Source organism: Chiloscyllium plagiosum, chromosome 43, assembly GCF_004010195.1.
Source record: "Chiloscyllium plagiosum isolate BGI_BamShark_2017 chromosome 43, ASM401019v2, whole genome shotgun sequence".
Taxonomy (NCBI): Eukaryota; Metazoa; Chordata; class Chondrichthyes; order Orectolobiformes; family Hemiscylliidae; genus Chiloscyllium; species Chiloscyllium plagiosum.
The window spans coordinates 13,626,261-13,641,703 of NC_057752.1; the positions used below are offsets into that span (position 1 = coordinate 13,626,261).

Genomic DNA, 15,443 nt, shown 5'->3' on the forward strand with positions numbered 1-15,443 from the left:
TGGTGGAGGCTGGTACAATTGCAACATTTAAAAGGCATCTGGATGGTTATATGAATAGGAAGGGTTTGGAGGGATATGGGCCAGGTGCTGGCAGGTGGGCTAGATTGGGTTGGGATATCTGGTCGGCATGGATGGGTTGGACCGAAGGGTCTGTTTCCATGCTGTACATCTCTATGGCTCTATGACTCTATAAGCCATCCTGACAAACACCATCAAATTGAGCGCATCAGCAGTGCTGCATTATTTCAGATTAAAGAAAAGCATTGACACATTTTAAAACAGATAAATTGAAAGAAAAAAGGGGGAATATAACATTGCAAGAAGTCAAAACAAGGGCTTAAAAAACCTGACAATTAAAAGTTACATGCCAGCTCTCAATATCTTTAACATTACCGCATTTTGCTCAGTTAAAACATGCATATGGCATTGCAAATGCTCAGGTGTACTAGGTTTGAGGGAAAAGAGCCATTATGGTTGAGGGGTCTCAAGAATAGATTCCCAACCCTTTTCAGTGCATATCAATTTCAGACTGCTCCCTGGCAGTGAAGCATATTTCCAATTTCGAGGCTGCACATGGAATAGTGCAAAGGATATGTATGCCTAACCCAATGCATTGGTAACTATAATACTTTACCCAGTGACTAGGCGTAAATTATGAACAAGTAAAAACCTTCATAATTTCACAAAAACAAACTGGAATTTGAAGTGTTGTTATTGATTTTTAGCATGACAGAGTCACTACATCAGTCAGCATTTATTGCCCATCCCTAGTTGCCCTGGAGAATGGGGTGGGGAGCTGCTTTCTTGAACTGCTGCAGTTCACTTGGCACAAGTACATCCACAGTATTGTCAGGAAGGGAGCTCCAGGATTTTGACAGTGACAATGAAAGAGAGGTGATAGCTTGAATCAACTATTATAACAGCGTCTGGTACATACTGGCAAATGCATACATTGGATCACCATTGAATGCAGGGTTACATTGAAAACTGGACTCCAAGTGCATTGCATTATTTACTCCACACTGCATGACGTGTCAAACATGACAAGGGATACCAAAAAACATGATTAGGTCCACGAGAGCTTATCTTGGCACATGGCTTTAACAAAGCCTACATTCACTGCAGAAATATGAAGTGATTATTCAACACTTTATACATTCTTTTACTCAGCTCTCATCTTGTTGTGAAGTGAGTAGTTAAAACTTCCTTTAGGTGTTATGAAAACCCAGAATAAACTTTATTCCCCCCCACCCCCCAAGGTGTGGTAATTTTACACAAAAAGTAATAAACCAAACTCAGACAGTAGAGCACGATACAAGGGAAAGAAGTTTCATGATGAAGGGACAAGTTTGAATTTTAATGTGCTCTTCTTTAACACAAACTTGTATCATTCTTTTCCCTGTATTTCCAGATTCAATGCTCTCAAATTTGAAGAATGGAAATTTGTCTATCGGAATAGATCTTTATCTATTTATAAACCACACTCAAAGTAGCAGTCACCTCAGGCCTCCACCTTATAAATCACTTAGATATGGAAGCAGGGAACAATATTGAGGATTATAGTTTGCTAAAATTATAATGGATTGGGGATTTGACACAAGCCCTCGGAATAGTAAAATTCTAGATTACAGGAGAACATTATATGCACAGAGCTAAGCTTTTTGATAGCTTTGACTAGATTCGTACTTTGCAAATAAGAACTTTGCATGCAAAAATCAGTATCACTACTTCAACATCCAGCCTACCATTGTCAAAAGTTTAAAATGTTTATTAACAGAAATCATTACAGAATCCACTGCTCTCCCAACATGAAGGCTCACTATAACATAGATTTTTAAAATCCTGCAATACCTCTTCTAGCTTCTCTTCTGAAAGGGGACCCTCCTCACTCACTGGTTTGCTGATTTTGTCCCAGAATTTCTCACCATTATCCTCGTCTTCAGTTACCTCCTGCGAATTTAAGGTTTCAATTCCTGGAATTCAAAGAAACCCCAGCTGTGTCAGTTAATAGTCACAGGCGCTTTGTGATTGAAGTGAAGGCGGCAAACTCATCGTAGGTACATTCACAAGTGAAGGACTATTTTCTGTTGGAACGACTACACAGATTTTGTTGGGGTACAATACAATTAGTTAGCACAAGGGATTGAAGATGTGAATCTGCCATACAGCAAGAACAAGCCTCTGGTAAAATGACCTGGGGCAGTTTCAGTTCCAATTTCAGTGAACAAAAAACACAAAAGCAAAATCCTGCAGATGCTGGAAATTTTACATAAAAACAGAAAATGGTTCGGAGTGTGCACATTCTCCCTGTGCCGGCGTGGGTGTCCTCTGGGTGCTCCGGTTTCCCCCCACAATCCAAAGACATGCAGGTTAGGTGAAATGGCCGTGCTAAATTGCTCAGTGTTCAGGGATGTGTAAGTTAGGTGCATTAGTCAGGGTTAAATATAGGATAGGTGAATGGGTCTAGGTAGGTTACTCTTTGGAGGGTCAGTGCAGGCTTGTTGGGCAGAGGGCTTGTTTCCCCACAGTAGGGATTCTATGATAATGAAGATACACAGCAGGTCTGGTAGCAACTGTGGAGAAAAACAGATAACCTTTCATGTCAAAGACCTTCTATCAGAACTACATCTTTCTGATCTGGCTGTTCATTCGTCACTGAATATTTACTTGGTCCCAGCGAAACACATGACTGTTGTTCTATTTCAGGATTACCAGAATCAGTTCCTGTACTGCTGACATGAGTCCTCACGGTCTTCCAAATCCCCAAACAGAAAACACAAAAGATTGGTGGTAGATGGAGAGATGTCCGGAGAGACAGTTTGAATATTAAAAAAATGACAGACAAATAGACATAGGAGTACTATCTTAAGTGATTTTCTGCAGATCTTTGGAGTATATGAACACTCTAAAAGCAAGATGCTGTACTCCCAGCAGCAATTTAGCAGAGTCAAAGCAGCAGACTGAAATCACTGGCTCAAACTTCAAATACCCAACATTGGCAAGTTTACCATTTATGCACAGAACAGTAATATTAGCATGCAGCTGGTTAAAAGACAACACAAAAGGAAAGATGCTCAGGATGTTTGTTATGCTTTGAGTGGTTGCCTGGTCTGGGTGGTTTGCATCCCAGGGTCATCATAAAATCCCGATAGTGTGGAAACAAGCCATCACACATCAACACTGAGGTTGCTATTGGAAATGGCAGAGGAGTCAACAGGAGATCTTGCTGCATTCTTCCAATTTTCCCTAGATATGGGGAAGTGGCAGAGGATCGGAGGAGACGACAAATTTGACATTATTACAATCACTGAGTTACAGCGCAAGAGGCTATTTGATCAGAGTACATGCCGGCCCTGCTGAGCAATCCATTCGATTTATTTACTTTATCCTTCTGATCCTGCAAGTGTCCATCCAATATCCTTCTGAAATCATTCACGGTCTCTCTTCACCACCTTCACAGGCAGCGAGTTCTAAATCATTACCACTTGCTGCATAAAAGAAGTTCTTCCTCACATACCCTCCTAAAAGCTTAAACCAGTGTCTTCTGCTAATGGGAACAGTTTATTTTTGTCTGTCTTACCCAAACCTATCATATTCTTTATCTAACTTTCCTCTCAACCTCCTTGGCCTCAAGGAGAACAATCCCAGCTTGGTCAGCCTAACCTTGTAGCTAAAATTTCTCACGCCCGAAACCATTCTAGCACATCTCAGATCCGACCTAGTGGGTTATGACCAGAACGGGATCATTATCCCAGCTAAGACTGAGCCAGAGATTTATGAAGGATAAGCATAACATCCCTGCTTTTGTATTACCTACTGAGGTTTAGAAGGCGGAGAGCTCATGTGCTTTGCTAATTACTATTTCAATATTTCCTGCTACCTTCAATGGTCAATGCTTGTGCATCCCAAGGTTACTCTGTCACTGCACACTTTGGAACTATTTTTAACCGCCTTCTGCAAAAACGCATCATCCTGCAATTGTGCGCTGAACTCCACCTACTCTTCTCTACTTTTGCTAGCCTATCAAAAACAGAAATTGCTGGCAGCATCTGGGGAGAGAAAGTAGTGATAATGTTTTGGTCCAGCAATCCTTCTTCAGAACAGACTCCTGTCCACAGATGCCGCCAGGCCAGAGTTTTTCCCACGATTTCGGTTTCTGATTGCCAGCATCAGCAGTTCTTTGGGGTTTTTTGGTTGGCTAGCCTATCAGCTTGTTGCAGTCGATTGCTATCATGCTCATAGTTGCCATTCCACCAGTCTGAAAAACAGCCATTTATGATGCGCTGTTTTCAGAGTTTATGTCAAACTTTTGATACACCAAGAGGCACAATTTGTTTCAGTAATGTTTTAAGTGGTACTTTGCCAAAAGCATCATTGAGATCTACAGTGCAGTCCCTGCTTTCGACATCTGTAATTTTAATTTCAATTAGATTAGTCAAGTGCAATTCACCTTTTACAAACCTGTGCTGGCTTTCCTCAACAAACTTAAATGCCTGCTGATTCTTTGTTCTAAAATCTAATCCAACACAATGTTAAATTAACTAACTTGCAGTAGGCAGGAAGGCTTTCTCATTGTTTGAATGAGGGCATTATATTTACCATCACCAGTCCTTGAATACCTCCCCATATCAAGGGAGAATTGGAAAAATACAGCAAGATCTTCTGCTGTCCCCTCTCCCATCTCCAACAGCAACATGGGATGCAAGCTGCATGAACAAGACAACCACTCAGAGCAGGAGCAACACTGAATAAGTCTCCTAGAGGAACCTACAGCACTCAACTTTCAGCCCACTGTGATAGTTGTGTCTACTGATACTTTGCGAGCTTTGTCTTACAATTAAATGCTGATACCACATACCCAAACATTAGTCGAGAGTGTGGTGCTGGAAAAGCTCATGCCTGAAACGGCAATTTTCCTGCTTCTCGGACGCTGCCTGACCTGCTGTGCTTTTCCAGCACCACACTCTCAACTCTGATCTCCAGCATCTGCAGTTCTCACTTTCCCCAACCCATCAAACATTAGACTTGCATTGTATCATATACCACCCTCTTTATCCCAAATAGAGCCAACTTCTGAACAAATGGGAGGATTTCAGCCCACACTTTGGGATGCAAAACATCAGCTTGTATGCTTTTTGTATGGTTACAGAAAGTGGAGACAGCCATACCTTCCAATTCCAATACATTCTCACCAGTGTCTGAAAGCTCCTCAGTTTGGTTTTCAGATTCCTGAGTCAGGTCTTTCTCTTCATCAGTCTGTGCATTTTGGTCTTTCAACAACATTTCATCCAAGGTTTTCAACTCCTCAGAGATTTTTTCTACTTTGCGTTTGGTATCAGCTGTGCGGGGGGGGGGGGGGGGGAAGAAAGAGAGGAGAGAAAAGTTAACAGTACTGAAATCATTGCAAAAAATGTTTTCAATCAACAACTGCACTCCATGTACCCCCTCTTTTCCTTCAATTGTCATGTTTGAGGCTGTTGTAAACTAGTTTATGGAGATAGATTACCTCAATTAGTTGACAGTTATTTAATCTCACAGCTACTAGTCAGTGAACCTATGGACCTCAGTATCACATTTGCATTTGGTGCAATAGTATAGAACAATGGAGAGACTGCAACTTAGGGAGGGTACAATTGTGAAGGGGGTGCAGGAGCAGAGGGAATGGTGAACATATTGAAGGTGGCGAGAACGGTTAATGAAGCAAACCTATTTCTAGGTTTCATTAAGAGAGAGTATAGAGTACAAGAGCAGAAGGTGATGTTGAATATGTTCAAGACACATGTTAGACCTCAGCTGGAGTACAGTGTATGGCTCTGGGTGCCACTTTATGGAAAAGATGTAAATGCAGTGGAGTGTGCAGAAGTGATCTACAAGAATGGTTCCAAGAATGAGAAACGTTGATGTGGATAGGCTGAAGGAGCTGCAACGGCTCTCCTTAGAGAGAAGGCAGTTAAGGAGATTTCAGAAAAATATATTCAAAATCACCGAGCAGATCGGGAGAAGCTCACAAAAAGAAACGAGAGAGCATGAATTCAAAGTGATGCGCAAAAGAAACAAGGGCGATTTAAGGAAAAGGAAAATTGATACAAGTCGCTCAGGTCTGGATAATATGAAGGAGGCAGAGTCCATTCAAGGAACAAACTGGCATTAATGCCAGGGCGTGTTTGAAGAGACAGTACAAGCATAATGGGGCAAATGGCTCCCTTCTGTGCCAATAATAATTCAGTGACAGAGGGTGGTGAATCGTTGGGATTCTCTCTCCCAGAGGGCCATTGAAGCTCCGTGATTAGATAAATTCAAGATCGAGATTGAAAAGTTTCTCGTTATGAACATCATGGGTATGTGGATCACACGGGTGATGTGGTGTTGAGGTAGCTCAGCTATGATCTAGAATGGTGAAGCAGACTCCACAGGTTGAATAGCTGACTCCTGCTCCGATGTTCCTATACAATGAACCATTTGAAGAATCACAGTTTGATTTTTCACAAAGATTTTGCTGCTTTTTAGGCAAACAGTTGAGAAACTATGGCCTTAGATTACCCCTGACCACCAACTGCTTACAGCAAAACTAGCAGGTGTAACAAGTCGGGAATGTCTCATTGAGAATGCATTTCTAAAAGGATATTAACATTAGTAAAAGGCCAAAACACACACTGCTTCAATCTGAAGAGCCAGTGTCCCAGAGTCAAAAATCAGAAGCAGCAATTTATTTCAAATCAGACCAGAAGCTGGTGAGTTTAAAAGATCAAAGATTTCAAACTTTTATGGGTGTGGTTCACCTTTAGTCATTGATGGGAGAGTACTAAATGGTTTAAAACAAAAGGCTTATAAAAAGACTACTCAAGGAACCCATTTCCCATAAAGCAGTACTAAGTAACAAAGCACATCAGACCAAGGTTACAACCCAGAATGCAAATGTCCACCTGAAAATACGACCAACAATCCTGAGAGATTGGTTTAGTACTTGTGGGCAAGATACAATTTAACAAAACAAAAATCCAGTTGGACTGGAGGGAAGTCAGGACTATCAAGTGGACATATACTGTACATGTAACTGGAGTGAAACATTAATCAGCAGCACCTCAGCAGAATACATCAGAAGGGCAATTATTTAAAACTCAGGTGGGGATTTGTTTTGCTTCAACCCATCATTGAATCACCATTTACGGATATATTGTTGTTGCTCACTGGAATCAATCTTAAAAATAATGATTTGAAGCTTTTTGAGAAGAAATGTAAAAAAGTAGCATTCAACATTAAAAAATACCCTCATCTCATCTGGATTCACATCTTCCCCCCCCCCCCCATTTTCTTATTTGTAGCATTTACATTAAGAGGCCGCTCTTTTTAGGTCTATTGCCATAACCTTTAGCCAAGGTCCTGTTAACCAGACCTGGCAGCAAACAACTCCACTAGGAGTTGTGTCAGCTGATAAGGCACCTTCCCTTAATAGAAATCAACAGGCATCCCAAGCCCAAACAGAGAAAAGCCAAGGTCCCTTTACAGAGAGGACAGAGTCTTCTGCAAGGTCAGCAAGTGACCTACAAATTTAATTGAGATTGTGAAGGAGGGGAGAGCAATGAGTGAACCGGATACATATCCCATACACTCACCACCTTAAATGTTACTTCATTAACTTTAGATTAGATGTAAATGTTACTAATGTCCAACCATTGTTTCCTGCTTGGTTCCAAAGTTAAGGACATGAAGCATTAGTGTAGGACAGATAAAAGTCATGGATTATCAGAATACTAAATTTCGTTAGAAACAAGGCCATTACAGTTATACCTTCATAAGGAAATACAATCATGCATAAAATACTGGTGTCAGTACAGGTCTAATCATGCACACATCATTAGCTCACCCTTGCTGATTGAAGATATTAAAATTTTAGTACTTACTGACTTGGGCCTTGACATACTCTACGTACTGTTCTGGGCTGAGGGCAGGTTGGCATTTAATTGGTTGAGGCTTGGAAACAACAGCAGGGCGCAAGTAAGGGTGATGGCAAATCCGAGTGGTGTGTATGGTTAGCACGTAATTACATGACTGAGGTTCATCCACTCGAGCTATGTAATCCCCAGATCCTTCTTCGCACATAAACTATTAAGAATACAAGTAGTAAAAAGAAAATAGAACATTTTGTTAGCATAGGAATGGCCCAAGTCATTTACCCATCAACATGATCAATAACTCCCCTGCCTTCGAAGCAATTCATTTCAAGGTCTCCCCAAAATCCAGGCACGTCAAGGAGAAATTCCACATACTGTATTCTGAGGCCGAGATTGGTTGGCTGCCAATTTGGAAGACATTAGGATCCTTTTCTCGGGGGGACTCAATGACATTTCCCAGCTCTCCTGGGTAGGTTTCTTAATGGAGTTGTTCCTGTTATCGAAAATCATGACAATTCACTGTTGTTGCTAGGGACTATCAACAGTGACTATTTTCACCAGCACTTTATACACTGTTAAAAATGCCAATATTTTCTAAGGGTAGAGGAGAGAAGTGAAAGAATGCAGGAAGCCAGTGTCCAAATCAGCAAGTGTGGACATTGTAGGCTGAAGCTGCAGAAGTGCAAATCAGGTGCTTTTTGAAAGGGGTACAGCATATGTTGGGCATTATTTAGGAGGGAAATGTAGTCAAAAAAGAGAAAAATGAGTTTTAACAAAAATGTAGACTAAGAGGTCATTAAAAAAGGACCAAACATGGATTTCCATTGAGAAGCTATTCTATGGAAACTGTCGCCAAACAATATCATGGCTTCCTTCTCATAGCGCCCCAATTTACCTATAGGATTCTACGTCCCAAGAGATGATACATGGATGCTTCGATATATTAAAACAAAATCATAAGATATAACGAAGAGGGGTTGACTAAACTGACTTTTCTCTCTGGAGAGAAGGAGGAGGGAAAAAAAGGTGACCTGATCGAGGTATACAAGGTAATGAGGTGCATGGATAGCCAGAGGGGATATAGTTTTAAGATATTAGGAGGAAGGTATAAAGGAGACATCAGAGATAGGTTCTTTATGCAGAGAGTTGAGTGCATGGAATGCGTTGCCAGCAGTGGTGGTGGAAGCAGAGTCATTAGGGACATTTAAGCGACTGCTGGACATGCACATGGACAGCAGTGAATTGAGGGGGGCATAGGTTAGGTTATTCTATTTCAGATTAGGAATAATCCTTGGCACAACATTCTGGGCTGAAGAGCCTGTCCTGTCCTGTACTTTTCTATGTTCCATTAAACTCTAGTTCCTTTCTTTAAGCAAGCTTCAGTGGGTGGCACGGTGGTTAGCACTACTGCCTCACAGCGCCAGAGACCTGGGTTCAGTTCCCGCCTCAGGCGACTGTGTGGAGTTTGCATGTTCTCCCCGTGTCTGCGTGGGTTTCCTCTGGGTGCTCCGGTTTCCTCCCACAGTCCAAAGATGTGCAGGTTAGGTGAATTGGCCATGCTAAATTGCCCGTAGAGTTAGGTAAGGGGCAAATGTATGGGTGGGTTTCGCTTTGGCGGGTCGGTGTGGACTTATTGGGCCGAAGGGCCTGTTTCCACACTGTACTGTAAAGTAATCTAATCTAATCTACTATAGAGCACGTGGAGATGAAACAGATGGTGGCATATGCTGGTCAAGTCTTCCCTAGTTGACCGAAAAATTGAACCATTTTAAAGTGTTACTCTTAAAAATAATGTAGTACCTCCTTAAAGGGCTGCTTCCTTTTCCACTGAAATTATACAATTGCAGCTTTGCAGAGTGCTAGTCACACATGCAATTAGTGACACCACATGGAACATTTAGGTATAGCACTACATAAAGGAACTAGCACTGCCCAAGGAAAACAAAGGCCAGTCAGTGAATCTACACTTACTATGTTGCAGTTACATCTATATTACTCTAGTATTGGACTCCCAGCTATTTCAGATCATCTTAAACTAATCACGATCAGAGATTTAGTCCTGCAAAGCAGTAGCATGCTATTAATCCACAATGACACTACTTTAAACAGATTGTGGTTAGCTTAGTTTGCAGGAGCAAACATCAGGCTGTTTGCACATGTTTGTGTTTCTTCTCTATTCCCTACAGGTCTCGATCTACGAGAGAGGAAATACAAGCAAAAACATTTGCAAACAGCAAGACGCAGGGGACTTGCTGCACAAGTGAGTTTTATGTAGAAGCCTAGATTATCTTTCATACTGAAAAGTTGTGACAAAAAAAAAAATGTACAAAAGCAGCTTTGCAACTTGAAGGTTTTGGCTGAAATCCAGCTACACTGCTGGAATGGAAGTCTTAATGGACAGCTCAAACAGACAAGTTCAAGCAGTTTACTGCAGTGATTACTCATGCATACTACAACACCAGCTGATGTGAAACAAGTTAGTTAATTTACTGGGGTGTAGATGACAGGATCAAAGCAGTATTTATTCCCACTTATAGATCCCTCAAGAGCAGCACAAGTCAACCAAAAGCGTCACGTGGGCAGAACTGGATAAGGGTGGCATGGTTTCTTGGAGGGATATTAGTGAAACAGTTGAAGTTTTTAATTTTTTAAAAATCAATCATTCCCATAACTATGCTCTTGGCACCAAGCCACAAATTGATGGGATTTAAACCTCACTTCTGGGTCCTCTCTTCAATACAGTAACCACTAGATTAATGTATTTCCTTAATGAATGCCACACTGATACAATGGAGACCAGCTAAAGTCACAGTCAAGACATGCTGCTGAGACAAACAATTGAAACCATGCTATACCTGTCTACGGTGTTTCATCAATTACCCCACAGGTTAATTTCCTTTTCCTCAGCAACATATTGCGAACCCATACATTAGGATGAATGCTCCATTTCCCCCCACCTTAACTGGCAATAACAGAATGCTGCAGTGCTGACTTTTCAATCAATACTGGAAAGGAAGCCTTTACTAAATTAAGGCAATTTCTGCGTTTCAACGCTTCAAACAATGGGCTGCCTGGATTGAAGTGTACAGTTTCAGTTAGTTTCTAGGATGAAGAGCCTGTAAACTTACCCTTACTTCAGCCTCCCTTGGCTTTTCATTGAGGTCACATTTGGATCCATTTACATAAGTCTGACTATGGTATCTTTTCAACTTATGCTGCTTTGAAGCCTGCAAATAAAGGGAATTCTTAAAAAGTATATAAACTTGAGGTTTCAAAACTATAAACTGAAAAAAAATGCATTCAACTCCTAAAGTGCCAATGGTCCATGGATGATAAAAAACACATCAGGGTGACAATGGAAGCAAACCGCATTGGATATAATTGGCCTTTCTCTGCCCCTTTATGATGTAAAATTCAATTGACACCAGCAACCTTCCATGAGCTGATCAAGTGATAATTTCTCACATGCGGGTTCACAAATTTCAAACAGGTTATTCAACCAGAGCAGCAGGAGGAAACATAATTAAGTCTGCCAACATCCATGCTTCTGGCAGCTGGGATACATAGCGATTGGAACCCGGGTCAATTTACTCTTTCCAACTCAAAGGCTACGTCTTCTGACTGACGTCTTCTGACTGACATCAGGCAAGTCAATTAAGATCGAAGACCAAGCCTCGCACTTTCCATCTATATGGCTCAAATGACTTGTTAGTTTAATTCGTGAGCCAACAAGGTCACTTACCCAAGCAATAAAACAATGTTTGACACAATAACACAGTTATGCCTACAAATGAAACAGGAGGTTGAGTCACTTCAAATTAATGCAACATTTTTGAAATTTGCAGGCTGAAGGCAGGAAGTAAAATATTAAAAGGTATCAGATATATATATTCTGAAAGCTTTTACACCTTTGACATCAAATATCATGCACTTTTTTAAAAAAATGAAACTGCATTTCAAAAGTTAGCTAATTACAATGCCTGAATGAGAAAGTATCGATTAGCTGTTGACCGAAAGAAGGTAACGCTGGAAGATTAGCTTAATATTTAAACAGAAAATGCTGGAAATACTAAACATGTCAAGCAGAATCTGTGCAGAGTGAAACAGAGTTAAATGTTTCAGGTTGAAGAACGCTCATCAATAATGTTCTAAAAAAGTCACTAACCAGAAACATTGAATTGCTATTCTCTCCACAGATGCAAGCTAATCAGCTGAGCACTTCCAGCATTTCTACTTTCATTTCCTATATTCCAGCGTCTGCAAGATTTCACTTTATTTTTAGCTCAGCATTTGACAGAGGGAATTTTGTCTTTTAAAAAATTGCAAAATTTCTGTCAAGCAGTCATTCTCCATATCCACATGAAACAGAAATTAGGTAAAACCTGCCCAGGCATTAAAATGCTGCAATTGCACTGCTCTATGATCTTACCTTTCAGTCCCATGGGCTTGCAGTACTCGAGAAAGAGCAAAAACAAAAATGCATAGCTTCTATTTATTAAGGCAAGGAAATCAGAGATAGATATTTGCGCACAATTCAATGCTGCAATGGTGAACTATATATGTGGGGAAAAAAACTTGCATTTTATTGCGCCATTCATGGCCTCAGGATGTTCTATAGCCAATGAAGTACTTTTGAAGTGCAGTTGTTATTGTAAAGAAATGCGGTTGCCAATTTGCGCACAGCAAGGTCCCATAAACAGCAATGAGAAACAACCAGATAATCAGTTTTAGTGAAGTTGGTGGATAGAGGTGGACACTGGTCAGGCCACTAAAGAAAACTTCCTTACTCTTCTTTGACTAACATCATGGGATCTTTAATGTCTACAGAAGGGAGCAAGTATGATTTTGTTTAAACGTCTCATTTGAAAGACATCACCTCCCATGGTGCAACACTCAATACTTCACTGAAGTGCCAAGTCTCCAGAGTGGGACTGGAACCCACAACTTTCTGACTGAGGTGAGGGGGCTACCATTGAGCCACAGCTGACACATACCATTTAGTGTCTAGATTTGTTCAAACCTCAGAAATTCAGCTTAAAATAAAAGTGAAAATAAAACCACAGAGTTAATCACTCAACTGATGTAAGATTAACAGCCAAAGCAAATTGGCTAAGGACAGCACGAACAGCATTTACTTAAAGCATTGATCTTTTGGGACCTGCAGCAGATTGACATCAGACTAGCCTACCTATGATCGGAATTCATCCTTACCTTGGCAGTTTCATTGTTCCAGTCAAATTCAGATTCATAAAACCCAAGATACATCACATCTCCTTTAACTTCAGAATCTGAGCACAACAAAAAAATTAAAGCTAAAATGCAAACTCTGTCTTGAAAAGAAAGGAAAAATGTTGAGAACTGCATGCAGTGCAAAACGAACACTGCATTTACATTCTAGAGCTGGCAATGTCAGCAGCGCTTTAACATTGCATGTCAATCCAGAATGACTCCTGCAGCAGAGTTCACCTTCTGGAGGCAGCTCCTTACTATGTTACTCGTTTGCATTCAGTGCTTTGCCTTCAGTCACCATTAAGTTCTTGCCTGATCTCTCAACTCACCTGTTAAGAGGTCAGTATTACAGTTTTTACATTGCTGGCCTGTTAAAACATTATCCCTAACTTTAGGAAAGCTTTCAGGCCAGAAATCTCTCGGCATAAACAGGCCCTGACCAACACTGCAGATGCAGTGATTTGTCAACAAGCTGTACAATGGCAGCCTTAATGTAGTACAGACACTTTCATAAAATAAAACAAATTTACTTCGAGTTCGAGTCTGCTGAGCAGCATCAGGCATATGCACTGACACAGTAAAGTGAAGACAAATAGTTGAAAAATCACACTTTTATTACAATTATTGCTTGCATTATAATATAGACGTTCCTAGTGCAAACATCTCCAAGGGATTAGGGCAACTTTACCTGGAGGACAGGGATAGGTTGATACCTACCATTTCAATTGCCGACATGGGTTGGGGAGTAAGGCTGGCAATGGGAGGGTAAAATATCCATTTCTCTGCACAGGCAACAACAGTCAAAAATATGGGAGCTGTACTGGTTTATAGTCAACCCAAATTAGTGGGAATATCCTAACTATAGAGAAATATTTTGAATCTCATTTCTGTGGGCAGCACACATGTTAAATATTCTGAATATATGATTTTTGTGATTTTGGTTAAGTTTTGACTTCGTGGCTATTTCTCCAAGACCAGTACCAATACAAGAATGCTACAAACTCCTGTAGCTGCTTATTTCAGTACAAGGGTGCAAGTTTTGTCAGTAAGTCTCGCCAATTAAGAAAAGTTAGAGGGAAGTAGAACACCAGCTTTGCACTAGAATGGAATTGGATCAGTTTTACAAGATCAACAGCTTTTGAGAAGATTTGTAGCTCAAGTTGATGGTAAGTATAGAAGTAAGCTCGCTCGCTGAGCTGGAAGCTTTGTTTTCAGATGTTTCGTCACCATGACTAGGTAACAGCATCAGTGAGAGTCTTCAGTGAAGTGCTGGTGGTATGTCCCACCTCTCTATTTATAGGTATTGGTTTCTTAAGGTGGGTGATGTCATTTCCAGTTCTTTTTTCTCCCCAAGGGAAGGTAGACGGGATCTAAATTGATGGAGTTCTGGTTAGAATGCCATGCCTCTAAGAATTCTTGTGCGTGTCTTTGTTTTGCCTGTCCTAGGATGTGTGTGTTGTCCCAGTCAAAGTGGTGTTTTTCTTTGTCTGTATGTATGGAAAGCAGTGATAGTGGGTCATGTCTTTTGGTGGCTAGTTGGTGTTCATGCACCCTGGTGGCAAGTTTCCTGCTTGTTTGTCCAATGTAGTTTTTTTTAAAAACAGATCTTGCATGGTACGTTGTAAACAATGTTAGTTTTACTGGTAGTATCTAATGGATCCTTTCGCTTCATTAATTGCTGTTTAAGTGTGTTGGTAAGTATGTAGGCTACCATGATGCCAAGGGGTCTGAGTCAATATCATAGCAGTCAGCTTGAAAATATAGCACCTCTAGTGCTAATAAGTTTCAGAAAATGCAGGAGGGGGAATGTGAAAAGTTGAGAGCCAACATAGTCCAGTGAGAAGTTACAAACAACCCAAATCCAACATTATATTAACAAAAGCATTTTTTATTTACCTTCTGTGTGATATTGCTTGATATGTTGGCCATAACAAAATTCATATGTCCACCAGTCTTTGGTCTATAAGTAAACAAAGAAAAACAAGCTCCAACAATGAAACAGATTTGACAACGAACTGCAATTTAACCAAACCAAAAACACAGTAACTTTAGTTGGAAAAGAATGGGACAGTGTCATATTTTTCCCGGTCGATAAAGCATTACTTTTGTTTCAGTTTAGTTGCTCCTTTTCCTTACTACTTCAACATTTGGAAGACTGGAGGATAGGGTAGGAATTAACATTTTATGGTGTAGTTCATTACCTAGTCACCGCCAGCTCGCAGAAGCCAATGTGCTGGGCTCCATTTGCAATTGTTGTTCTACATGCAAGACTACCAGAAACCATTTTTAGCAATCTTCTCAAATCAAAGGACTAATGTGGAA

The 15,443-nt window shown here is 40.6% G+C and overlaps 1 protein-coding gene across 3 annotated transcripts in view; it reads right to left on the reverse strand.

Moving 5' to 3' along the window:
• Positions 1 to 15,443, reverse strand: part of os9 (OS9 endoplasmic reticulum lectin) — a 45,952-nt gene that overhangs the window by 16,754 nt on the left and 13,755 nt on the right. For 2 of the 3 annotated variants that reach the window (XM_043682095.1, XM_043682092.1), the window contains exons 3-8: positions 15,018 to 15,081; positions 13,104 to 13,180; positions 11,021 to 11,119; positions 7,902 to 8,103; positions 5,169 to 5,339; positions 1,852 to 1,973 (exon numbers count right to left, since the gene is read on the reverse strand). In XM_043682095.1, coding sequence (XP_043538030.1) covers positions 1,852 to 1,973; positions 5,169 to 5,339; positions 7,902 to 8,103; positions 11,021 to 11,119; positions 13,104 to 13,180; positions 15,018 to 15,081 — 735 coding nt within the window. The remainder of the gene's footprint in view (positions 1 to 1,851; positions 1,974 to 5,168; positions 5,340 to 7,901; positions 8,104 to 11,020; positions 11,120 to 13,103; positions 13,181 to 15,017; positions 15,082 to 15,443) is intronic. The other variant, XM_043682094.1, reaches the window with a different exon arrangement.